At 36.6% G+C, this 27950-nt stretch overlaps 1 protein-coding gene across 4 annotated transcripts in view; it reads left to right on the forward strand.

Annotated features, from left to right (window-relative positions):
- Trim24 (tripartite motif containing 24) overlaps positions 1–27950 on the forward strand; it is a 99193-nt gene that overhangs the window by 41211 nt on the left and 30032 nt on the right. For 3 of the 4 annotated variants that reach the window (XM_069996865.1, XM_069996866.1, XM_069996868.1), the window contains exons 3-8: positions 2753–2900; positions 8802–8934; positions 11661–11777; positions 14872–14986; positions 17732–17878; positions 25949–26066. In XM_069996865.1, the coding sequence (XP_069852966.1) occupies positions 2753–2900; positions 8802–8934; positions 11661–11777; positions 14872–14986; positions 17732–17878; positions 25949–26066 (778 nt within the window). Of the gene's footprint in view, positions 1–2752; positions 2901–5902; positions 6003–8801; positions 8935–11660; positions 11778–14871; positions 14987–17731; positions 17879–25948; positions 26067–27950 lie in introns of those variants that run through there. The other variant, XM_069996869.1, reaches the window with a different exon arrangement.

Below are 27950 nucleotides of genomic sequence, written 5' to 3' on the forward strand. Positions count from 1 at the left end.
GTATCAGAGTTAGCAACATTGGGAGGCAACTGAAGAAATATGGGCAGAAAGTTGATATTAAATTTAGAGGCCCAGCATGGTGGTACAGACCACAATTTCAGCTGATTGGGAGGCAGAAGGCCTTAGTCAGAGGTCTGAAGCTGACTTTGGCAAGAAAATAAGGCCTATCTAAAAAAAAAAAAACAAAAAGGCTTGAAGGTGTAGTCTAGTGGTAGAGATTCTTGAGTTCAAACCCTAATACTGACCCCTCCCACTTCCTGCCCAGAAAAAAAAGTTATGGACTAAGGGGATATGTAGTTCAGTGATAAGAGAATTTGTTCTAACATCGCAAGGCCAAGACCCATCCCCCAGGATGAAGAAACTTAACTTTAAATTAAAAAGTTAAGGTAGTTGTCATACAGGTCTTGAGCTCAAACATCTAAAGAGGCAGTGCCATTGGCTGGTGCTGGAGTCTGAATGCTCAGACCAGAGCTGTTTCTGTAAGAAGGAAGTGCTCCAGTTGGGCTAGAACAGCCTTGTTTGGAGCAATATTTATACAAGTTCTTGAACTCACAAAGATCAAGTTCTAACTTGAACTGTACTTCCTTCCTGCACTATCCATTGTAATGTACAAATGTGGCTTACAGAATATGAGTGTGTGGTATAGTAGTTTAAGCTAAGGGGAAATTATAGTGGTTGAAACAAAACAAAAGTCAAGAAAGACAACAATTGCTAAATATATGTGCCAGAAGATAATCAAGTCATCATGTTTTAAAGTTACTGTAATACCTTTTTGTGTGTGGTTCAATGACCTACTTGGTAGCTAGCCTCATTTGTTTCATCTTAGTTTTGATGTTTAGGGATTTAAATTTTTAAAACTTATGTTTTAAAACTATATATACCTACATATAAAACACTCACAGACTTTTCAAAGGCAGAGTCTATAAAGCAGGGTATATTCACAGAACTTTCTTTTTTTAATCTGAAGGATTTAACTCTCCCCTCTGGGCCATCTTTTTATGTATCTGAAGACATGAGAATGAAGGATTAATTCCCACCTTATTTCCGAAAGTCAAGCAGAACACCAGATATGCACTCACGTGCTTGACCGTGTGCTTAACCAAAGACATGTCATTCCAACGTTGGCTTAGCTAAAAATTCCCTCACCCCCTTTTAGTGTGGGTGCCAATTTTAAATCTTGAACTCAGGGCCTAGTCACTGTCCTTTAACTTCTTTATTCATACCTTGTGTTCTTCTGTTTGAGCCACAGCTCCACTTCTGGCTTTTTGGTGGTCTGGCTTTGAACTTTAGTCTTCAGATCTCACCCTCCTGAGTATCTGATTACAGACAAATGTGAGCCACTCACATTTGTACTCAGCAAATCATCCCCTTTATCCCTTCACTCTTAAGCACTATGCTTTACATATTCATTTTTTACCTATTTGTCTTTTAAATCATTTCATATAGTAGATAGAGATCTCTCTTGAGCAATGTAAATAAACATTCCTTTAGCTAGATGAGAGTTGAAGATGAGAGAGGCACTTGAGATTAGTCCCCAGAAATAACAGAAATCTAGATTGGAGGAAGGGAACCAAAAGGGTACTGAGGGGAAACTAGGATTGTCAGGTGTCAAGAACCAAAGTAATTACCAGAAAGCACAGGTCCGCAGTATCAAAACAATGTCAGCAAAGTTTAAGGTGATAAGAGCTAAGAAAAAGAGGATTTCAATTCATGGAAATGTTAATCCAGATATCTGAAATTTGGCAACCTCTGTATGAGAACAGTTTTGTGTGGTGTTTTTTTTTTTTTTAAATAAAACTCTTTTAAGATAATGAGAACTGCTTATATGTTTTCTAACCTTAATATCTACACTTAGAATGGCCCCACCATCTACCTGGCTTCACAAACTAGAAATCCGTGGGCTTCTCTTCACCTCCCATACCCAGTGCATCATCCCAGCCAAATTTACTTCTAAATCTTCCTCACCATTGCTTCTACCAAGCCTCACAGAAACCACTGAAAAACATTTTTCTTCCTCTATATGCAGAAATCCTTGTCCTCATCTCTAATGCATGCTTCACATTTCATCAAGTGAGGCTGTGCCACTGTTGTACCTAAAAGTTGGCAGCATTGTCTTGTGACCGCATGTCTTGCCACAGCTCCTCCTCTTGCCAGCCTCCCCTGGATGGCTGCACTGTAGCCATACCTACCTTTTTTCCAGTTCTTTCAACCTGTCACACACACTCCTTGCCTGCAGTTTATTTATTCTCCACTGTTTCTAGAAAGCATTTTATCTAAGAGTTATTGATTCACCTTTCATATGTTGGTGTGCTGATATAGGATCTTTTAGAAAGAGCCTTTCCCTCTTCCTGCTTGCCCAGCTTTCTCTTCCCATTACATACATTTCTCGAACCTGCCCAAGACCACCCAGGCTAGTTGGTGGGGGAACTGAGATTGGAGCCTGTTCTCCATCTACAAGACGGTAGGTACCATCATAAGCAGAGACTGTTGGTTTCCCCTGATTATTGTGTTCTCCACACCTTGTGCCTGGAATTTAGTAGCTTAAACTAATGTGAAAATGTACTTGCAATCATTCTTACCTGTGCATAATTATTCCATTTTACATGCATATAATTTGACAAAAACTTCCCAGAGGTGTTAAGAGGAAAACTGAGAGTCCAGCATAATTAGCATGTCATTTAGGTCTGACTGTGGTGTGACCAGCATTTTACTTTTCTCAGCAATCTGTATGACCAATTCCTTTCCTCACTAGGTGTGTACAAGCTGTGAGGACAATGCTGAAGCTAATGGGTTTTGTGTAGAGTGTGTTGAGTGGCTCTGCAAGACTTGCATTAGAGCCCATCAGAGGGTGAAGTTCACCAAAGACCACACAGTTAGACAGAAAGAGGAAGTATCTCCAGGTAATCCATCAATTCGTCTCTTTTCTCTCCCCCTTTATTTTCTATTTTATTTATTAAGGTGATATAAGCATTAAATTACTCTTGTATGTATAAAGTATCAGTATTATGATTGGAATTTGAGTTAGATATAGAATCCTGCCTTACATTCACATTCCCAACCCTCTTGCTAATACAAATGTCTTAATTTGGTGTGAATGTACAGCAAATGAAAAAACATTACCTTTAAAAATTTTTTCTCTCCTTTTTGCCAAAAGTGAGAAGGAATGGGTATAAATATTTATAACTCTTCCTTCTGATATATATATATTTGCCATAGTAGGCAAATATATATATATATACATATAGTAGGCAAATATATATATACATATATATAGTAGGTAAATATATATGTATATAGGCAAATATATACATATATGTATATATGCCTATATACATATATACATATATGTATATACATATATATTTGCCTACTATATGGATAACCAAAGGAGCTTTTGCTTTTTATGGAATGGTATTTTCTGAGTTTTCAATGTGATACTTTTGTACTTATAATGTGAAGTTTACTTAATACATGTTTCTCTTCTTCTTCTTCTTCTTCTTCTTCTTCTTCTTCTTCTTCTTCTTCTTCTTCTTCTTCTTCTTCTTCTTCTTCTTCTTCTTCTTCTTCTTCTTCTTCTTCTTCTTCTTCTGCTGCTGCTGCTGCTGCTGCTGCTGCTGCTGCTGCTGCTGCTTCTGCTGCTGCTTCTGCTGCTTCTGCTGCTTCTGCTTCTGCTTCTGCTTCTGCTGCTTCTGCTTCTGCTGCTTCTGCTTCTGCTGCTTCTGCTTCTGCTGCTTCTGCTTCTTCTGCTTCTGCTTCTTCTGCTTCTGCTGCTTCTGCTGCTTCTGCTTCTGCTTCTGCTTCTGCTTCTGCTGCTGCTTCTTCTGCTTCTTCTGCTTCTGCTTCTGCTTCTGCTTCTGCTTCTGCTGCTTCTTCTGCTTCTTTTGCTTCTGCTTCTGCTTCTTCTGCTTCTTTTGCTTCTGCTTCTGCTGCTTCTTCTGCTGCTTCTTCTGCTGCTTCTTCTGCTGCTTCTGCTTCTGCTGCTTCTGCTTCTGCTTCTGCTTCTGCTTCTTCTTCTTCTGCTTCTTCTTCTGCTTCTGCTTCTGCTGCTTCTACTTCTGCTTCTGCTTCTGCTTCTTCTTCTGCTGCTTCTGCTTCTTCTTCTGCTTCTTCTGCTTCTGCTTCTTCATCTTCTGCTTCTGCCTTCTTCTGCTGCTGCTTCTTCTTCTTCTTCTTCTTCTTCCTCTTCTTCCTCTTCTTCCTCTTCTTCTTCCTCTTCTTCTTCCTCTTCTTCTTCCTCTTCTGCTTCTGCTTCTGCTTCTTCTTCTGCTTCTGCTTCTGCTTCTGCTTCTTCTTCTGCTTCTTCTTCTTCTGCTTCTTCTTCTGCTTCTTCTGCTTCTGCTTCTGCTTCTGCTTCTGCCTGCTTCTGCCTTCTTCTGCCTTCTTTTGCTTCTGCCTTCTTCTGCCTTCTTTTGCTTCTGCTTCTGCTTCTGCCTTCTTCTGCTTCTGCTTCTGCCTTCTTCTGCTTCTGCTTCTGCCTTCTTCTTTTTCCTGTCATGGGGCTTGAATTCAGGGCCTGGGCACTGTCCCTGAGCTCTTTTGCTCCAGGCTAGTACTCTACCACTTTGAGCCACAGCTCCACTTCGGAGATGAGTCTCATGGGGACTTTTCTACTCAGTCTGTCTTTGAACCACAATTGTCAGATCTCAGCCTCCTGAGTAGTTAGAATTACAGGCATGAGCCATCAATACTCAGCCATGTATTTCTTAATATTGGAAAAACATATGTAATATAAAATTTATCTTAATGTTTTAAGTGTACTGTTTGGTGGTGTTAATTACATTCATGTTTCACACCTATCACTATTTCCTTTGTCTCACTTCACATTCCTCTTAGCATTTTTTGTGTGTATATATGTTTGTTCTAGGGCTTGAACTAAGAGCCTGGGCACTGTCCTTAAGCTTTTGTGCTCAAAACTAGCACTCTACCAATTAAGCCATATGTCCACTTCCAGCTTTTGGGCAGTTAGTTGGAAATGAGAGTCCATGGACTTTCCTGCTCAGGTTGACTTTGAACCATAATCCTCAGATCTCATCGTCAGTAGCTAGGATTACAGGTATGAGCCATCAGCACCCCTCTTTGTGTGGGGGGCAGGGGAGAGGATGATATTGGGGCTTGACCCCAGGGCCCAGGCAATTGTCCCTGAGCTTTTAAGCTCAAGGCTAATGCACTACAACTTGAGCTACAGCCCCACTTCTGGCCTCTTTGAACATTGGTCCTCTGATCTCAGCCTCCTGGATATAGGATATAGGCATGGACCACTGGTGCCCAACTCATTACTATTTTTTTTATTTTATTTTTACCAATTTTTATTATTTGAGTCAACCAGTATATTTATGCCTATTCTATTGATGAATATTGTTAAATACTAAGAATGAAAATGTTAATAAGACATATTTCCTGTATTCTGCAAAAGTTAATAGTATAAATGAAGTCTGGAAGCAAATAGATAATCATAATTTGACCTAGGATGTTTAAATATATGAAAAAGGAGTACTAGCCTAAGGTTTGGGGATTTAAGTTGAAGCCAAAATAGTCCAGTTGAAAGAGCTATAGCGAAGGAAGTAGGTTGTAGGTACAGAGAATTGGACATATGTAGAGTTGGACTTTACCTGAACAGGTGTTAGAGGAATTTAGCAGAATACAAGATGGATGTAATGATGCATGTTTAAGCCTTTTGGCATTTTAACTGAATAGGACGTAGAGAATATTGGTTGGTAGGATGCCACAAGTGTTAGTTGATAGGAACTAGAGATCCAATGTGATTCTAAGAGTCATGAGCAAGAATTAAAAGTAGAAGTTATTAGAGTGGAATGTTGTACTTGTTATAGAACTGGAACAGTTATGGACAATGGAAGTTCTAGGGTGTGGCTGTGGACTATGTATCTAAAACAAGGTCTCTATGGTAATTCATTGGACTTGTAAGTCTTTGGATGATGATAAGACTTAGGAGGAGCACAGGAGAGCAATAATGAATCAGGAACCAAATTCTTCAATATATAAAGGTAATCTATAAGCAGATAATATTTTCTGTCTATATAAAGAGACACTATAAATGATTTTTCCTAGATAGCAGTCACAAACTAGGTTGTCCAGATCAAACGAAAGCTACATGTCCAGCCCATCTATGTGTAAAGCCCAGATGGTACAACCATCAAGAAGGGTGCAGGGAACTATGAAGATTTTCAGATTATTATTAGCACTGAACCATCTTCGCATTGCTGGGCTTCTATATTTAGCCTTACCTATGTTTAAACTTTGCCTTTTATCACTTGACAAATACAAAAGAGGAACAATTTAAAGAAGGAAACTTTTTTTTTATTTTTTGGCTGATTCAAAGGCAGTCAGTCTAAGAGCCTGGTTAGGCAGAACAGAGTGACAAAAGAGGTGGAGGGACAAAATTGCTCACCTCTCAGTAGCAGAGAAAAACAGGAGACAGGAGCAGGGAACAGGATACATCTTTCAAAGGCATGCCCCAGAGACCTACATCCTCCAACCCGGCCGGCCTCCTGGTAGTCCATTGAACTGTAATCTTATCAATGGATGCATCGTTCGGTTAGGCAAGAGCTTTCATGACCAGTTCTTTTGTAGCAGATGGCTTATATTGAATTATAGCAGTTGCCAGTTTTATTGTTATTCTTTTTTCATACTGAATTTTATGCATTTTTGCCTTTTGCTTTTTGAATTGGTTAGATGATAGATTCTATTTTATTTTTATTCATAGAAAGCTTAGATATATTTATTGTACTTTTTATACTTTTTCATTCATTGATGTTATATTTCTCAGGTTTTTTTAAAGTTCTGTTTCTAACTTACTTGTGATATATACTTTTCCTTTTTCTTAGAATAAGTGTTTAAAAATGGAATTATGATTTACTACTTTGTTTCTGTTGTTTTGAAAATATTCTGCATTTATGTACACCAAGTAAATAAGAGATTTATGGGTTTTTTTCCTTTTTACTTGTTTTCTAGTTTGATAGTTTTGTAAGAGATCTTGATATATATTAAATAGTACGAATAATTTACTGAATGGTTTGATTCAGGAATTCTTTAAAAGAATAAAGAAATTTACCAGTGTTTGAGTTTCATTCATTTTTACCTTACACTTTTATAGTTTAATTGTATTATAATCTGAAAATATGAATGTTAACTATACTTGTAGCTGGTACAAATGTAAGGTTTGTGTAAAGATTAAAAAATACGAAAATAAACTTTAGATAAATCAAAGACTTAGAAGGAAACTATAATATAAAATATGAGGAGAAAAAAGTAAACATTTTTATTAAGTAGGAAATAGCCTTTCTGGAACTATTTCTTAAAATTTAAAGCCATAAAATACTATTTGGAAAAAATATGTACTAAATCAAGTCAAACTTGGAAAAATATTTCTAAAAACTTGACAACTTGTCATGTGTATACAAATCATTAAGACAGAATTGAACAAAAAAATGTAAAACAAAAAGATTGGACAGAAAAATGAGAGAGGCTGGAAGCAGATAATTCTAAAAGGAATACAAATGACTGATGCCTGAAACATCTTCCAGTTTCGATTGTTAATATACCTTAAGTGGTTTCTGGGTGTGTGTTTCTCTTTGCCTACCTGCCCTGCCCTCATGCCTATCAATTGGCAGAGATTAAAAGTATTGGGAATATTTCCTACCAATAAGTTAGAAGTATAAATTGATAGGACTTTTGGAAGATCACTTAGTTTGTGTTTGTTTCTCTGTGATCTAATAATTTTTCCACTAGATATTTATCTTATTTAAAAAAAAAAAAAAAGCATAAGCCAGTTGGCTCACTCCTGTAATCCTAGCTACTCAAGAGGCTGAGGTCTGAGGACCATGGAAGCCAGCCCAGGCAGAAAAGTCCCAGTGAGACTCTTATCTCCAATTAACCACTCAAAAACCAGAAATGGCTCAAAGTAGTAGAGTGCTAGCCCTGAGCAACAGAGCTCAAGGACAGCACCCAGGCCCTGAGTTCAAGCCCCGTGACCAAAAATAAAAATGAAAAAGCACTGTCCACTAGCATGTGCTTTCCATATTTGATGGCCTATTATATATTTTAAGAATGGTCAGGAGGCTGAGGCCAACTTGTTCCAGGCTATCTTAGGCTAAATACTGAGGCCCTATCTCTAAAAACTTGAATAATGTACTAACACAGAAAGGTATATAAGGTAGAGTTAAATGAGAAGAGTATCATACCAGTGTGTGCAGTGCCATTTTGTAGTTCATAAAACAGAACATGTACTATATATACTTACTATTCACAGAAGATCAACCAGAGGAACATATACCAGATTATTAGTCTAGTTATCTCTGAAAATGGAATTACTTCTGAAATGTTTGGATTATACCTTTTAATTATTGGTGAAATTATTGGTGTTTATTCAATCAGTCAATTATAGTTGTTTGTCTGATTTGTACATTAAACATTACAAGCATTTCTCAGTTTTATCCTGTACTGGAAAACTAATGAGAAGTCATATAGGTAACTATTGTTTAAAAGTAAACACAAAAATATTAGTTTAAATTTTTCCTTTCACATTTGTGATAGAAAACATCTAGTTAGTTCATACTTACCAGGACTGTCCTCACAAGACTTTTAATTCCATTAAAGATCTTTTCATTACACTCCTTGAGTGAATTTGAATTGTTTACCTTAGAAATAAAAAAGCTCACTTAATGAAATGCTTAACGGTACTCAACAGTATAGATGAAACTTCAGAGTTCTTTTATATCAGTGAATTTAATAAATATTTATTATTCGTTATATTTTCTTCTCTTTGCCTCCCATTGTTCCTACAGAGGCAGTTGGTGTAACCAGTCAGCGGCCAGTGTTTTGTCCTTATCATAAAAAGGAGCAGTTGAAGCTTTACTGTGAGACATGTGACAAACTGACCTGTCGGGACTGTCAGCTGCTAGAACACAAAGAGCACAGGTCTCAGCATCTTTCTTTTGGCCAAAGTTTGCTTGACATCTGACCTCCACAGGCCTTTTACTTAGCAACTGCTGATATAGATAAGAGGATCTAGATTAATTAATTTATATTATTATATACATATTAATATGTTATATATTAATATATATAGTAACTTAGAATGATCTGTGCTCCCAGTCATGGAAGATAATTAGGCCACTCATGACAACAAAAATGAGTAGAAAACCTGGACAAAAATCCAGAAATCATATGTAAGAAATTTCAGAGCTAAAATCAAATACAGATTGAAATGGAACCAGAACATGAAAAGAACTCCTCCCTCCCTTGAGGCATTCCCACCCAATCCATTTAAGGTATTAAAGATCAAACCCTAGGCCTCATACATGCTGAATATGCACTCTACATCCCAGCCCCAAAATCTGTTAAATGAATATGTCAGGGATTTGAAGGATTTTAAGTGAAATGGAAAATTTCTTTTAAAAATACAGCTTTTCTGAAGCTAATGTAAAGAAAATAGAAAATTAAAATATTCCTACAATGTAAATCCATACTTTAAAACTCATGCAGAAAATTGTGTCCCCTCAAGACTTCACTAATGGATATATAAGACATTGTAAAAGCACAACACTTCCTTTTGTAAACTTGTCTCAAGAATAACAGTGAGAAAGTGGGTTTTTGTTTGTTTGCTTGTTTTTCCAGCCCTGGTGCTTGAACTCAGGGTCTGGGCACTGTCCCTGAGCTGCTTCTGCTCAAGGCTAGCACTCTACCACTTGAGCCACAGCGCCACTTCTGGCCTTTTCTGTTTATGTGGTACTGAGGAATCGAACCCAGGACTTCATGCGTGCTAAGCAAGCACTTTACCACTAAGCCACATTCCCAGCTCTATGAGCTATCTTGTTTCATGAAGACAATCATAATTTTCATACCAAAACCTAGTTTCATTCTTGAAAGATGATAAAAATTCTAAGAAATAGGAAAACAAATCCAAAGATAAGTCATTTGGGACCACCACAACCAAATTGGCCTTATTTTCAGAAAACAATTCATTAATATTTCAAAGTTGAGGGGAAAAAGGCTCCATATACTGCCCAGGGGAGGGTCTTGCCTATTTCAAACAAGCCAACCACAATCTAACAAGCCAACCACAATCTGACAAGTTCGAGGAAAAATGGCCAGGGGTAAGATAAAGCACCAGTCCAGGACAAGTCTTCTGAGACCTGCTGCTCATTCCTGAGGCCTTTACTTTTTGTTAAATAAATTCTTTGGCACTCATTGTTCCGTGTATCAGTCATGCATTTCAGCTGAGCACTGGTGGCTCATACCTATAATCCTAGCTACTCAGGAGGGTGAGATCTAAGGATTAGGGTTCAATGTCAGCCTAATCAGGAAAGTACCTGAGACTCCTGTCTTCAATTAACCATCAAAAAAACAGAAATGGAGCTATGACTCAAAGTAGTGGAGCACTAGCCTTGAACACAAAAACTCAGGGACAGGGCCCAGGCCCTGAGTTCAAGCTCCATGACTATCAAAATAACAACATCAATGTCTTATTAAAAGATTACATGATAATGTCAATAGAAGCAAGGAAACATTTAGTAGAAATTAAATACACACTTATAAAATCCTAATGAATGAGAAATAGAGGAAATTTCCTAAATCTGATAAAGATTATAAAAAGAACTTGTGAACATCACAATAATGTAATATGGAGTTTTTACATTGAGATTTGGAACAACGTAAGAATGACCATTTTAATTATTTATTTTAATATATCAAATGAAAATACTGGACCATATCATTAAGTGTAAGTTTACTAATATATCAAAAAAGAAAAAAAACCTTAAGTTGTTTAAGAAAGAATTAAGAAGGACATTTTAACACTTAGTGTTATTTGATTGTGTACAAAAGAAATCCAGGCTGGGAATGTGTCTTAGTGGCAGAATGTTTGCCTAGCATGCATGAAGCTCTGGGTTCCATCCCTCAGTACCACATAAACAAAAAAATTAATTAAAATAATACTGAGTCATAGTTTAAAAAATTCCAATAGAATTGTCTTTTTTAAAAACATATTTATAGTGCTCATTTGCACTTGTACATTTATAGTCACATTTATAAAATGCATTAATTTAGAAATAGTGTATTTGTTTTCTGAAAACTCAAAGCTCTTCATAAGGTTTTCTACATTATTGTCTAAAGCTTCTATTGCACTATCTTACATAGTTTGCCAGACTGCCTTTACTTCAAGTCAGTGCATTTTGTGAATACTATTCGGATCTTATGGTAGTGTTGCCTGAAGCAAGAATTTTGACTCTTCCCAAGCTCCCATTTATCTAAAGCCATATATTTGTGATCTGTAGAACATAGTTACCTATTGCTTAACAGTGACCTGAAATTTTCCTAATTATGAAATTACAAATGCTTAGTAAGTCTCATATATCTTAATTATTTTTGGCAGGTCTGTCAAGTTGAGCTATCTAAACTTCTAAAATCATGAATAAACGTAAACTTAGGAAATAATTTCAAGAGTGTCCATTATTATGCCTGAAGGAATAATTTGTGAGATGGAAAAGTCTGCCTTATATTACTTATTATTATATATTATATATATATATGTTATATATTATATAACTAATTTTAAAGCGTTATTACATTATCTTAATCATTGTTCTTTTCCTTTTTTTACATATTTGTTTGTATGAAATAATTTGCTTATTTACTTTCTTCAGATACCAATTTATAGAAGAAGCTTTTCAGAATCAAAAAGTGATAATAGATACACTGATCACCAAACTGATGGAAAAAACAAAGTACATAAAATATACAGGAAACCAGATCCAAAACAGGTAAATGTAGATTTATATTATTATATAAATAAATGTATTCACTTTTAGAGGAGAATATTTTTCTTGATTCTTTTTTAAGTATGCAGTAAGTTATCAGATGTCTCTAACAATACATGGTAGCAAGACTTTTCTACAAACTCTTTGTTGAAAAGCATTTTTTTTAGCCATGAAATTTAAAAAATAAAGTGACTAGTAAAACTCGTTTATCTGCTTGTTTTTATAATGATCTGGTGTTTTGTAAATTTTAAAGAAACACCAAGGATTAAAGACAAAATGAACCATTTTTGCCAGTATGGTAAAATATTTTAACACTTCATTAATGCTCCAATTTCAAATGTTTCTCTGGGCCACAAGGAATGAGGTGGGATGTTCAGAATACTAGAGATATGAATTGCCATTCTACTTCGCATACCTTTTATTCTTTATGTGATAGAAAGCATAACTTCTAGTTACTACTTGCTATGCCTTTTTCCTCCCCAAAAGAAACTGAACTGTCCCCAAAACTCACATCTCAGAATTCAGCAATGGAAGAGAGTTGTCTAAAGCTTATTTTTTCAGGGTACACATACACATATGCAATAGCATGTCCTCTTTTCCTTTGTTGTTTTCATACAAAAGTAACATGTCACGGCTTAAGTAGGTCAAGAAGTGCCTGACAGAGTAGCCTAAACAAGAGATGTGGTAGGAATCATGAATGTTGTTCACTGGGAAAATTGTGTCCGCCCTTGAGGTTTGTCTTGCCATATACCATCATAGTCTGTTATTCCTTACCATTTGGGCAAATCACAAGCAGTGGTACACTTGAGAGAATTTTTCAGGAAATTTTCTAAATTGACTTCTGTAAAGGAAATTCTTAACTGTGAATTAACCTTGTATTGCCATCCCAGTATTAGGATTGTTACATAAATATCATGCAGCTTAACTTGTTTAATAGTGATTATACATTATACATTGTGTAGTTACTTTTAGTTTTTCTGAACTAGCTTGTTTAGAATTAACCAAATACTATTTCCTTTACCATATTCCAACCAGAATGATATGTTTTGCCAAACAGATAATAAATGGGGCTTTAATATTTTTGATTTCGAGTAATTGAAAACTTGTAGTAAATGTTTGTTAAACAAGTGAGAGAGTGGAGCACCAGTGGCTCACGCCTGTAATCCTAGCTACTCAGGAGGCTGAAATCTGAGGAGCACAGTTCAAAGCCAGCCAGGGCAGAAAAGTCCATGAGACTCTTATCTTCAATTAACCACCAGAAAACCAAAAGTGATGTGGCTCAAGTGATAGAGTGCTGGCCTTGAGCTAAAAAGCTCAGGGACAGCACCCAGGCCCAGAATTTAAGCTCCACCAATGACAAAAAACAAAACCAAATTAAAAAAATAAAAGTAAAAAGTGGACTGGGAAGGTGGCTCAGTGATAGACTGCTTGCCTTGCATGCATAAAGCCTTGGGTTCCATTCCTCAGCACCACATAAGCAGAAAAGGCTGGAAGTGGCGCTGTGGCTCAAGTGGTAGAGCGCTCACCTTGAGCTAAAGAGCTGAGGGACAGCACCCAGGCCCAGAGTTTAGGCCCCACGATCGACCAAAAAAAAAAAAAAAAAAAAGATAATTGCAGGCCTTTCTCTCATCTAGTGGGAAAAAAAGTAGAAATAGTAAAATAAATTTAAGGCAAAGATATATCTACCCTTAATGAAAGAAGCTCTCTCAATTCTACCACTGTGGTATGGGTTGTGGTTCAAGGTTCACATTTTTTTTTTTAAACATACAGATAGATACTCTTTCCAACATCATTTGTTGGGAAGATGGCTTATGTATTGTATTGCCTTGGTACCTTCATAGAAAATCTGTTCACCATGTAAGTTATTAGTTATTTCTGGACACTGCATATATTCTGTTGTGTTTTTCCTTTGGTCAATACCCCCACCCCAGAGATCAGCTTCTTAATAGTAACTCTCACAATCAGATCGGGTGAGTTCTTCAAATTTGTTCATTTACTTTTTTGTGTAGCTTATGCAATTCTGTTTTGTTTTATAAAATAATAGGACTATATAGACAGATTGGATTTCTGAACTATGGTAAAAAATTTAAAGAATCTATTAGAGGGTGGAAAGAGGGAGCACTAGTTGAACCAAGGACCACACGTGTTAATACTGAGTTACATCTGAGCCTGCTTGTATTTCTTTATAGCCTGATTATAGCAAAATTAAAAGTATTGTGCTGAACAATGTTGCTACTAAATCATTTTCATATATAGAGATATTTGCAAACAGCACTGCTTTTTCCTTTACTCATCCATTCTACCATCATGAAGATTTAAATGAGTTTTTAAGAGATTAGTTACTTGTTCTTCCTAGTTTTCTTAAGCCTCTATTATTAATACAGGAATCAAATAATTACCTTACCAAATTTCCAACAGAGAATGAAATCTCTACTGTTTTGTTCAAAAATTTTAGAAAGCAGCCATGGAAGAAGCAGCAGGAGAAATAAGGCTTTTTGTTTAATCTCATAACATTGTGTACATGTTCTATTGTCCTTTCCTACTTTTATAAAATATTGTAGCATGGTGCTTTATGCTTTCTTCTGATTCATTTCATCACCATGAGATGGCATTCCCAGTTTTCTCTGATCAAAGAAAGAAAACTTGTTTGATAAAATATATTTGTGTTGCTGCATATTTCAAAGTAAATGTGTTTACAAAGTGAAACAAACCACTACTATCTTTGTTATTCTGCTTAGTTTTAATGAAAACTTTAGCAGTTCAGATGCTAAGATCACATTTGCACTTTCCTCATTTATAAATTTTAGTTTTGGTCTACTGTCTTCACCAAATCCTTTTAAGCAAAGTATTGATTTTCCTGAGTGTGATAATCTTTTCAACCAAATTGTGTTCATTCTCTTCCAATATTATTTGATTTTAGGACTAAGTTGAATGACTGTGTCTTTGAGAAGAATTATTTCTCCTGTCCTATCTTCAAGACAGTCCACTGAAATAGAGTTTTTTTGATCTAATTTCGGCAAAAAATGTCATTAAAACAGTATTTTACAAATCTGTATTAAAGTTTAGATGTTTTCCCCCTCTTTCACTTAATTTTCAGAATAATTGAAGTAAATCAAAATCAAAAGCAGGTGGAACAGGATATTAAAGTTGCTATCTTCACACTGATGGTAGAAATAAATAAAAAAGGAAAAGCTCTGCTACATCAGCTAGAGGTAAGTTACTGCCAGGGTCCACTAGGTTGCAATGATTTAAGATTGTATTTTCTAATGTGTTTGTGCATTTGAAGTCATACTTCTTTCCCTATGATTGTTTCCATTTATGATTTAAAATACATCTTCTCTATTCTCAATTTTTTTTGCCAGGTCCTACATTGTTATAAACCATTTATAGCTTTATAATGTACTAGGAATGTTTTTTTCCTTGTATGCCTTGTAGCACAAAGCATATAGTCTTGCTCATGGGAAAAGCCATGTGACTGTTGAAGAGATGACTTATTTTAGACACTCATTGAAGTGATATTTTTACATTGCCAAAGGGAATAAGTTCAGCAGAACTTTCTAGAAAGTTGAACTATTAGTTATAGTTTTAATATATAGTCATGCAACAGCAAGCTATATATATAGAGAGAGAGAGAGCTATATATATATATATATATATATATATATATATATATGTATGTATATGCAACAATGGTCTCATATTTTGCCTTCTGGTGACTTGATAACCAACTTAGTTTGTGTGAGTACTTGATGTTTTGCACAGGGATGAAAGTGCTTGATGACACATTTCTAATAACACATCCCCATTGTTTGTTAAACCATGCATGACTGCATATTTAATCTTTTGAGAAATTAGGTAAAATAATACAACAACTGCTGTCAAATTTTACAGTGTTAATTGTGAAAGCATCATTTCAAGAGATGTTAGGAAAGTTTCTTCTAACTTCATCTTTTCTTTCTTTTTTTTTTTTGGGGGGGGGGGGTGGGGGTCTGGTCGTGGGCCTGAACTCTGGGCCTGAGCACTGTCCTCAGCTCTTCAGCTCAAGGCTAGCGCTTACCACTTGAGCCACAGCACCACTTCTGGCTTTTTTTTTCCTGCTTATGTGGTGCTGAGGAATCGAACCCAGGGCCTCATGCATGCAAGGCAAGCACTCTACCACTGAGCCACCTTCCCAGCCCTAACTTCATCTTTTCTTAAAACTCATAAAGGATAATGTCCAAAAATCATTGATTGACTTCAAGTAATAGGAGGTTACGACTTTTTACATAGTACACATCAGCTTATAAATACTCTTTTAGTTTGTTGATGCAAGAGGAATTTAATCAAGAAGTTTAAACCAGAATAAAGGAATCCTAGTGTTTGCAGAATTGAGGGAAAACAAGACTCCTAGAAATGATAGACATCTTTATTTCATAATTGATCAAATTATAAGAACTTTCTCAGGTTATTCCCATGACTTTAATTAGCCATACAGGAAATAAAGATTAAAATAATTATGAACAGAAGAAATAAGACCCTGTTTATAATAACTGTTACTAAAGTTCTTTGCAGGATTTTTGTATTCTATTTGCAAGAAGAGATAGGTAAAGAAGATTTTGAAGTTTTCAAAGCTCTTTAACAAATGTCACTTTGGTTTGCTTCCCTAGAGATTAGTAATGCATATAACTGCTTTGGCTGTGTTTCCAAACATTATATAAGAATCATTTAAAGAACTCTAAAAAATTATAAATAAAACGATAAAATGTATGAAGATAGATATGGCTATCAGTATTGTTTTTCATTTACTTTGACTTTAATTTCCAGTGCACCTCTGTAATGTGTCTCTATGTTTTATATCTGTTGTCTTGGTTCAAAGTTTTCTTTTAAGGCAAACAAATATTTTATCTGCTAAGGCTCAAAAAGTTGTTACCTTAGAAAAGAAAAACTCTGTAGTCTCTGATTCTCAGTTCCCATTCTCCCAAAAGACAACAGGTTTCTATTTCTACTACAGCTTTTCCAAAGAAACACTTAGGTCTCACAGACAACAGGAATGGCATAATTGGTACATTACCTTCCCTCTGAACTTAGATTTGACAAAAGCATTCATTGACTGTTTTCAGTCCCTTAAATGGCTAATAGAATTTAGTTCATATGTATTTTCTAAGTTTGGAACTGATTGGATAGATATCTAGATTTACTCTTTAATGAAAAGATAAGTCCATTTTGGAATACAGCCCTTATACTTGTATTAAACTTTTTACATTTGGCTGAGCCAGTAGAAAGCTTTCTTTTCCCTTTCTTTGTCAGGTCAATGATAAAGTTGTTGAGTGGTAACTTTTAAAATAGCCCAGATGGACTCCATTTTCATTGCCCTATTTTGTGCATCCATTTTATTTGTAAATATTGAATTTAATATTTATTATAGAGAATCCATACTTTTGTCCATTTTGTGTTTAGCAAGACACATAAACACAGATGATGTCCAGAATATGTAAAACCAAAACAAAGGGCTGAAGATAGGAGAAAATGTTTGGAAAGTAAATTTCATACAAGAGGAAAAAACACTTAAGGATTTTTTCTTTTTTTTTTTTTTTTTGGTCAGTTGTGGGGCTTTGAACTTGGACCCTGGGCATTCACCGGGCCTGGATGCTGTCCCTGCGCTCTTATGCTTAAGGCTAGCACTCTACCACTTTGAGCCACAGTGTCACTTCTGATTTTTGAGTGATTCCTTGCAGATAGGAATCTCACAGGGACTTTTTCCCCTGATCTGGCTTTGATCCGTGATCCTCAGTCAGATCTCAACCTCCTGAATAGCTAAGATTGTAAGCATGAGCCACTGACTCCCAGCTTAAGGTTATTTTTGACTGCTGTTTTTGACTGAATTCATAGTTAGTGTGGTTAACCAGTTTAGTGACCTGAAAATGACCAATGAATGTCATGCACAAAGACTTAATTTAGAAACTATTTTCTTCTGTTAGAGCCTTGCAAAGGACCATCGCATGAAACTTATGCAGCAACAGCAGGAAGTGGCTGGACTTTCTAAGCAGTTGGAACATGTCATGCATTTTTCTAAATGGGCAGTTTCCAGCGGCAGCAGTACAGCATTACTTTACAGCAAGAGACTGGTAAGCTGAAGTATGGTGCTTAGATTCTGTAAGTTATTGGGATGCTTAAAATTAAGAAATGGGCAGGGTACAGTGGTGCATACCTCTGGTCTTTGCAACTCAAAAAAGCTTTGGGAGGAGTAGCACTCGAGCTCAGGAGTTCAAGGCCAACATGGACAACATAGCAAAACCCTATCTCACAAAACACACACACACACACACACACACACACACAAATACAAGTGGCTATTTGTCAGGTTTTATTTAAATATTTTTTAATCTATTCCAAATTTTAATTGATCAAAATATTTGTTTTTTTAAAAAATCATGATTTAAGTTATCTTCAATTTTGACCTGCTAGTCTCCTGTTTTGTACACCCATTAAACCTAATAATAAATGATAGCAACACCTTAACTGATTAACTGTAGTGTGACTGGGTGTAATTCTAAGCATTTGCCATGTTATTTCGACTTTTTTTGTCATTCTTAATGAGATAAACATCTCCGTCCACATTACACAGCATGATGTCATCACAATAGATGATGCTGTATATTTTATTTAATTTTTTGTGCCAGGGCCGGGGCTTGAAATCAGGGCCTGGGCACTGTCCCAGAGCTTTCTTTATACAGTTCTACTTCTGAGTTTTTGTTGGTTAGTTGAAGAACACTGGTCTTGACAATAGTCTAGAAGCTTGTTCCTAAGAGTCTGCTTGTTCCTTCTAAATCACTGGAAAATGTCTATATAGTAGTAGGTCTACCATGGGCAAGACTGCACATTTTTAAATTTACTTTTGGCACTACTGGAGTTTTAATTTGGGACCTCACACTTGGTAGGCAGGTGCTCTACTGCTTTAGCCATGCCCTTGACTGATAATTTCTTTAAAAAGCTCACACTTCCGTGCTGTGGACCATGTTTTGAGTAGCAGAGATCTAGGAGACATTAACCACTGAAAGTTAATCCATTTAAGCATTCTTAAAAATTTCTATTTTTGCTGGGTGCTAGTAGCTCATACCTGTAATCCTGGCTACTCTAGAGGCTGAGATCTGAGCATCATAGTTTGAAACCATCCAGGGCAAGAAACATCCATGAGACTCTTATCTCCAAATAACCACCAGAAACCTGGAAGTAGAGCTGTGACTCAAAGTGGTAGAGCGCTAGCCTTGAGCGAAACAGCTCAGAACAGTGCCCCAGGCCTTGAGTTCAACCTTCATGACTGACACTCCCCCGTCCCCCGTCCCCCGTCCCCCGTCCCCCCCAACCCCCCGCAAAGAAAAAAGCCCTCACACGAAAGTAGAAGCATCCCAAAAGGACTCAACATAGAAATAGAAATCGCAATCAAGACAGCATGACTCTTCAAAGTTAATAATTCTCTTCGAACTGACTCCAAATATATTGAAGGAATGAAATGCCACTTAAAGAATTCAAAAGAATTATTTTTTGATGAATTCCAATACATAAAAATGAGAGATTTTTCTGAAGAGTCAAATAAATCTTGGAAATGAAGCAGAAATCTTAGAAATCAAAAGTTCATTAAGTAATTTTTTAAAAACTCAGTGAAAAGCCTTCCAGTTGGCCAGATCAAACAGTATTTAAAAAAAAAAAAAGCTTAAAGACAGGGTTGATTACTATTTCACAGTAATAAAGAAAAATAAAAAATTATCAGTTGAACATTTGAGACTTTTAGAGTTGATTAAAGATGAAAACAAATTTTTGCTGTATACAAGGGCACCTGAGGTATAGGACTAAAGAACTAAGAAAACATATTCAGTGAAGTAGTAGCAGAAATTTTCCTAAATTTTAAGGTGTGGACATTTGGGTGTAGGGGGATATTTAAAACCACAAACAGGAATAGAAAAGCACTTCCCTGCATCATATTACAGTGCCAAGTCATATATAAAGCAAACCCATTATAGTAATAGTACATTTCTTAAAAGAAAATCTGCAAGGACGTGGAATGATGTATTTAAACTCCTGAAAGAAGAAAACTGCCAACCTACATTTCTATATTCAACAAAGTTATTTTCCAAAATTGAATGAAAAGCTAAGAGCCTTCTAAGATAAACTAAAGAAATTCATAACCACTGAGCCAGCATTGCAGAGGTATTTAAAGAAATCCTACACAGAGAAGAGGAAGATAAATAAAACCATGAGCGTACAAAAAGGAATAAATATCACTATAAGGAAGTGAGAGAAAAAGAATCAAACATTATGAAAACAATCAAATGCAAGAACAATACCAATGAATATCAATCTTGACTATAAATGGTTTTAATTTTCCAACCAAAGAAAAATTGGTTGGATTTTTAAAAAACCTAAACATTAAAAGAATAAAGAAAATGAAATAACTCAGCATTGGTGACTCACACCTGTAATCTTAGATACTAAGGAGGCTGAAATCTGAGAATCATAATTCAAAGCCAACCTAGGCAAGAAAGTGAGAGACTCCTTATATTCAGGTAGCCACCAAAATATTGGAAGTGAAGGTATTGGCTCAAGTGGTAGAGTACCAGCCTTAAGCAAAAAACCTAAGACCCCAAGTTCAGTACCAGCACCAACACAAAGAAAAATAAGTGAATGAAACAATGGCAAATGATATTCTAAACATTCTCCAGTCAAGCAAGAGAAACTATATTCATATGGGACACTGTATTTAAAGCCGTAATTAGTGAGGAGATACAAAAAATTAACCACAATCCTTCCAAAGGCATAAGAATTGTGTGTCTATGTATGTGACAACACTTTCTGGACATTAAGTGTTAGATAGGCCCCAATACAATATCGGGTGGCTTAGTAACTACCAAACTCTCACTACTAAATAGGTCATCTAAACAGAATACCCAAGAAGATGCTTTAGCGCTAACCTGTACTGTAGATCTAGAGGAGTCTTCTATCAAGCTCATGAAACTTTTTCCAAAATAGATCATATTTTAGGCCACAAAGCAAGTTTTATTAATACAATAACTGCAATAAATCTCTTGTATTTTATCAGAGTATAATGGAATAAAACCAGAAATCAACAAATCCATTGAGATTAGAAAGTAGACTTTCAAATGATCAATGGATTATCCAAAGGAAGAAATCAGAGATAATTTAACTATTGCTAGAATCCAGTGCAATTAGAAACATATAACAGAATCTGTGAAATCCACAAGAGCATTTTGTTTTTGTTTTGGTGCCAATACTGGGGCTTTGAACGCAAAACCTCATTCTTTTTTGTTCAAGGCCAGAGCTTTACACTTGAACCATGCCTCCAGTTCTGCCTTTCTGTTGGTTACTGAAGATGCATCTCAGAGATTTGTCTGCTCTGATTATCTTTGATCTCAGCCACTTGAGTAACTAGGTTTATAGTTTATAGTTGTGAAGTTTATTGCTTGGGTGCCTACATTAAAAAAAAAAATCAAAAGCCATACATGATTCTTTACAACTTTTAATTAGAGGAGCAAAAGTGGGCAGAAGGATCTTCAGTTCCAAGCCAACGTAGAATACACAGCAAGGTTCTATGTCAAAGAGCCACTAAAAGGAAAAAATAAATATATCTCAACCAATGGATATGTCTGAAGGTCTTAAAAAATACAAAAGCAAGCCAAGTAGTAGAAGGAAATAGCTGAAATTAATAACAACTATACTATAAATGAAACAAAGAGTTAATTCTTTGAAAAGATAAGCTGGAGGCATATGTAGCTCAAGTGGTAGAGCACCAGCAGTGAGCAAGCATGCAGAGCGTGAGGCCCTGAGTTCAAATTCCAGAACTAGTAAAAAAAAAAATCAAAAAGAAAAATATTAGCCAAGCTTATCAGAAGAGAACAAATTAGTAAAATTAAAGATGGAAATGGAGATGTTACAACACATTACTGAAATCAAAAGCATTGCTAGGGACTTTTTTTGAACTAATAAGAAAATCTAGGTGAAGTAAATGCATTAACATTTTTATGATCTATCAAAACTAAAAGCATCCATAAGAAAAATTTCTGGACACCAGTGGTGCATACTTGTCATCCTCGCTACTCAAAAGGTTAAGACTGGGGAATTGTGGTTTGAAGACTACCTGGGCAGAAGAGTCCAGGAGACTCCATCTCCAAAACAACCAACAAAAAGCTAGACTACAGATGTGGCTTAAGTTGCAGAGTGCCAGCCAAGTGAAGGTGGCCCCTAGTTTAAATCCCAGCTCCAGCTTCCTCTTCACCTCCCTGCCCCCCAAAATGAAATTGTAATAAAGTTAAAAGCCTGGAACCAGATTCACCACTGAATTTTACAAGACTTAAATAGAACTATTCAAAACTGTTCCACAAGATCAAAAAGGGACACTTCCAAGCTGTCCTCTTCTTCCTCTCCTCTTTCCCCCTCCCCATCCTCTTCCCCTCTTCCTCCTCCTGCTTTTCTTGTGTCAGGCCTGAGGTTTGAACTGAGCATCTTGGTGTTGGCCCTAAGCTTTTCTGCACAAAGGAGGAAAGTTTTTTTCTAACAAATCCTTGATTCTTCTTGCCTATTAACCAGCAAAAAGCTCAAAGTAGAAATATGGCTCAAGTGGTAGTAGAGCAGCATTGTGAGGGAAAAGACCTATCAAGATTGAGAGGTCAGTATTAGCACAAACAAAACAACCCAAAAAATGACTTCCCTTTTAGATAGGTAGATTTGTGGTGCTTATTAGACAAATCAGGTATAGATAATAAGCAATTAGAAACCCAGGTTCAAAGGAGAGGTCAGGCTAGAGGTCTAAGGGCATTTAAAGTATAAGACTGGATGAAATTACTGAAAAATAGAGGACTTTAGAAGGAAAATCAGAAATGCTTAGCCCTGGGGCTCTCTTTCTTCTCACCCATGGGTGAGAAGAAAGCACTCACTGTGGAGACACCACAAGGTTATACAACACCAACAAGGGGAATGGGAACCCAGGCTCTTCTCTTTTTAGCTCAAGGGGAGAGTTCAAAAATAGTTTTGACTTTGGAACCCAAATGTATTCTTACAGCTAATGAAATCAGGAAGAAACATTGCCCTTTTTTTTTTTTTTTTTTAATTTTTTTATTGTAGAGATACTATACAGAGGGTTACAGTTACATGAGTGAGGTAATGAGTACACTTCCACTTCCTCTTGAACGTTGTTACCCCCTCCATTGTTTTCCCCCTACCATCCCCTCCCTCCCTCCCTTCCCCAAGGTTCTTTTTTTTTTTTTTTTTTTTTTTTGATCGTGATTAAGTGATTACTTAATTTCCGGAAATTCACAGTATTGTGGAATAATGATGCTCATTTAAAGTCACAAGTTCATTCTAACTTTCCTGGAGCAAATTGTCTATCACAGTCTGTAATATATAACGGTGCTCATATGTTATATACCATATATGTGATCAGCAGCATGGGGATATTTAGTAGTGGTTCAACCAGATGAGTGGGAGTTCTTTGTTTCTTAAGTCCTGTTAGTTTTGTCATATCACCTAACATTTTGGATTCATCATCCACTTATCAGGGAGACCATGTACTGTTTGTCTCTTCGTTCTTGGCTTACCTCGCTCAACATGATTCCTTCTAGCTCCATCCATTTCCCTGCAAATGCCATTATTTTGTCATTTCTAATGGCTGCATAATATTCCATTGTGTATAGATACCACAATTTTTGGATCCATTCATCTGTGGTGGGGCATCTAGGTTGTTTCCATATCCTAGCTATTGCGAACAGTGCTGCAATAAACATGGAGGTGCATGTGTCTTTGTATATTGGTTCCTGTTGTTCAGGGTAGATGCCTAGAAGTGGTATGACTGGGTCGTAAGGGAGGTCAATCTTTAGCTTTCTAAGGACCCTCCAGACTGCTTTCCAAAGTGGTTGTATGAGTGTACATTCCCACCAGCAGTGTAATAGCGTTCCTCGTTCTCCACATCCCCTCCAGCATTTGTCGTTGGCTGATTTGTGGATGTGGGACATTCTGACTGGGGTAAGGTGGTATCTCAGGGTTGTCTGAAACATTGCCCTTTTTACTGCCCCATGGAAACAGTAAGCCTGCATATAATGGCTTTAGGCAAGAATGGAAGACAATATATATAAATGAATATTTTGAAGATTTCGTTATATTTATATATGGGGCAGAAGCTGTAAGGGACAGTGTTTTTGTTTGTTTGGGGTTTTTTTCTTTCTTTTTGCCAATCCTGGGGCTTTAACTCAGGGTCTGCGCTCTATCCCTGAGCTCTTTGTGCTCAAGGCTCTACCACTTGAGCCACAGTGCCACTTGGAGGAAAGAACTCACAGACTTTCCTGCCCAGGCTGGCTTCAAACTGTGATCCTCAGATCTCAGCCTTCTGAGTAGCTAGGATTACAGGATTACAAGTGTGAGCCACCTGCTAGTGGTTTTGTTTTTAGCTGGAAGAAGTTAAAGCATATTTATATAGTGATGGCTATACCCTAGAAAAAAAAGGGAAATTTGATGTTGGAGGAGAGGGATGAAAAATGCTGAGAAAACAAGAGGGAATGGGCTCTGATGCATAAGAGCCAACAATTGGCTTTATCTAGAAGTATGGGCATTTCATCCCTCATTACAAAGGGAATACTTATACTGATGGGAGTTTGGAGATGAATCAAAAAAGGTTCCTGCTCCTTTTTTCTCAATGAAATAAAAAGCAAGGCCAACAGCTGAAAGTAAGAATGGGTTTGGGGAGGATGCCAAAAATTTCACAAGGAAGAGGAAGTTATGAAATAGTGACTCAGGAGAAAGTAGAAAAGTGAATGAAACAACAAAACGTCATATGATAGCCTTGGGGTGGGGTGTCTTAATAAATAAATAGTCATTTGAAGTGAGGTCACTTGCTACATCAGTGCATTTATATTCAAGGAGAAAGACTTGATCAGTGTGGGTTGCTTCATTGTTTTTTGTGAGGAAAAGGTTCATGAAAGGGAAGAGTACATTTAGTTGGGAAAGTTTCATGCAAGAAGATTATTATGATGATTGTCCTGGGATTTAAGTTAGATATTGAGTAATAGGAAAGGAAAGTGAAATGGAAAGACAGAGAAATATCTTCTAACTGGATATTGGAATCAAGAATTGTGAGTTATTTTGGAGATGATGATGTTAGTAAACCAAGAAGTGAAATCTTCAAGGATGGGTGGAACATGAGAGATGTTCATGGGAGAGAAGCAGGTACAGTATAACTTGTTTAAAAGCTGGCTCTTTATAAGAAGGTGGTAGGGACCAAATCAGTGAGAAGCAGTCTACTGCCTGGCCTATATCTCATCAGCCTCCTAAGACTAAATTCTGTATCCTTTGAAAGAATTATTGAATAAGGGACTGGGACATGATTCAAGTGCTAGAGCACTTGACTAGCAAGTCCATAGTCCTGAGTTCATATCCAAGGGTATCCAGTGAGCAAGGGAGAGAGAAGAGAGAGGGGCATGGGGAATAATTTGCATAAGACTAATCTTGTAGGCAGCTAGAGGTTTGAGGTTCGACTATCTCCTAGCCAAATGTGAGACCCTGTTTGAAACATAACTAAATAAAAGGGCTGGAGATGTGGCTCCAGTGCTTGCCTAGCAAATATTCAGCCATAAGTTCAAGAAACTTAATAAAAGGATAAGTTAAATAAGCCAAAAAAAACAAGATATGTTAAAAACATTTTGTTTTAGAAATATACTTGAGCTATTTCTGTAAACTTTTATTGTTAACTTAAAAAACCTAGCTTACCAGTTGAAGATATACTTCAAAATGTAATGTGTTTTGAAAAGAAAATTATGTCACTTTTATAAGCTTTTTACAGTTGCTTGTTGTGTGTTGGCATACATATACAAGAGGACACTTTTAGAGCTTCACTGGGCACATGATGAATTATTCTCCTGATAAAGATACTAATGTTAGCCAGGTGCCGGTGGCTCACACCTGTAATCCTGGCTACTCAGGAGGCTGAGATCTGAGGATCACCTGGCAGGAAAGTCTGTGAGACTCTTATCTCCAATAAGCCACTAGAAAACCTAAAGTGACACTGTGGCTTAAGTGGTAGAGTGCTAGCCTTAAGCTGAAGAGCTGAGGGCAGCACCCAGGCCCAGAGTTCAAGCCCCATGACCAACAAAATAAAAAAAGACACTAATGTTCACTTGTCCTTGTACTTCTTCTAGATTACGTACCGGCTGCGGCACCTCCTTCGTGCAAGGTGTGACGCTTCCCCAGTGACAAATAACACCATCCAGTTTCACTGTGATCCAAGTTTCTGGGCCCAGAATATTATCAACTTAGGTAAGTCTTTATGTACATTTTCTCCCATACCCTAAGAGTTTCCATTAACTTTCTAAAAAGACATGCTGCTTTTGTTGCAGAGTATGTTAATGTCTATAGAAACAAATGTGCATGAGTATAACATGTACATACTTGGATGGCATGAAAATAATTTGTATTGATTTACAGGGCAGGTATAAGGAGTTTGAGGGTCACCCTCCAGCCTCACAGAATCTTGTTTATATTGTTTGCTCTAAATTTATCAGAACAGATTGCCTCTGGATTGTTTGTACATAGAGTTTTTTTTTAATATTTAAAAAGTATAAAGTTTGTGTTCCTAGGAATCCAAGCTTGAGCCTTGCACATGCAAAATAAGTGCCCTACCACTCAGCCATCTCCCAACCCAGGATTTTTTTCTCTTTTCTTTCTTTTTTGTATTTCACCTTTTCTGCTAAAGTATCATTTCTTCTATTGTTATCAGCTTTTCTTTTTTTTTTTTTTTTTTTTTGTCGGTTGTGGGCTTGAACTCTGGGCCTGGGCGCTGTCCCTTAGCTCTTCAGCTCAAGGCGAGCGCTCTACCACTTGAGCTACAGCGCCACTTCCGGTTTTCTGGTGGTTTATTGGAGATAGGAGTCTCAAGGTCTCTCCTGCCCGGGCTGGCTTTGAACCGCGATCCTCAGATCTCAGCCTCCTGAGTAGCTAGGATTACAGGCGTGAGCCACCAGCGCCCGGCTCAGCTTTTCTTTAGGTCCACTTATGAAGTACCAAATAATGGTTCAATTGCTTTATCTTATTTAGGGAAGAGGCTTTTTTTTCTTTTGCCTAACATAGTTATAAATGTGTGTTTGTGTGCCCTTATGTTTAATTGGAGTATAACATAACATACAGAAAAGTATCCAAATCTTAAGAATTAGAGCATACTAAATAATCACACAGATTGATGATCATTAGGCGATAGAATATCCTTACAAGCTGTTCAGCAGAAAGTTGTCACTTTTGCTTTTTTGTTATGCTATTTGCTGAGTTAAACCAGTCTTTTTTGCCTCCTTAATTTCTCAGCAAGGACACAACAAAACCAAAAATTCCTTATGCATTGTTTGTACATCAAAACCCAGTATTCCCTCTGGAAATGCTTTTTTAGATTCATTGACTGTTTCAAAATCATCAAAGATGGCTGCAATCTCATCCCCAAGGCTAGATTCTGTGTAGGAAGAGAAAAAACATGGCTGGAGGGGGCCAGGGCTCCTGAAAGAAATAGAAATGTATACAAATCTCTTCCATTCAAGGGAAGAACAAAAAGAGTCTTTGAAGCAGAAGTGATAAAGAGACCCCTGCAGGCCAGTTTTAGAAGTATAGATAGCCCTGTGCCTATTGATAGTAGGTAGCCTACAACCTTCCTTACCAATGAAGCAGTTTATTTAAACCTTAACATATAAAATGAATGTAGTTTTAGGGGAATATAGTTAAAACCAAAACAGAATAAGTGAGTTAAATGAGTTAGTGAAAATTGATTTATCAAGGATGTTGGCATACACCTGTTATCCCAGCACCTAGGAAGCTTAAACCGGAAGATCACAAGTTTTCACTCCAGCCTGTGTTATATAACTGAGTTTGAGATACACTGGAGCTACATGAGACTCTGTCTCACAAAATTTTTTTTAAAAAGTTAAGCACTGAAAATTCGACATGTTGTCATTTACAGGTTAGTAGCTTTTAAAACAATTACATCAGATGGTGTACAAGGAGTTGCAATTTAGCATTTACGTATGTGTCCAATGAATCTTGATAATCACTCCTTCCATCATTCTTTCCACCTTCCATCACCAGTCACGTGGTTTCCTGTTTTTTCATATACATATGTTGAATTATGGCTATATTTGTCCACCTCCCACTACAGCTTAGTAA

The sequence above is a fragment of the Dipodomys merriami genome, unplaced genomic scaffold (assembly GCF_024711535.1).
Source record: "Dipodomys merriami isolate MVZ:Mamm:240054 unplaced genomic scaffold, mDipMer1.0.p SCAF_5, whole genome shotgun sequence".
Lineage (NCBI taxonomy): Eukaryota > Metazoa > Chordata > Mammalia > Rodentia > Heteromyidae > Dipodomys > Dipodomys merriami.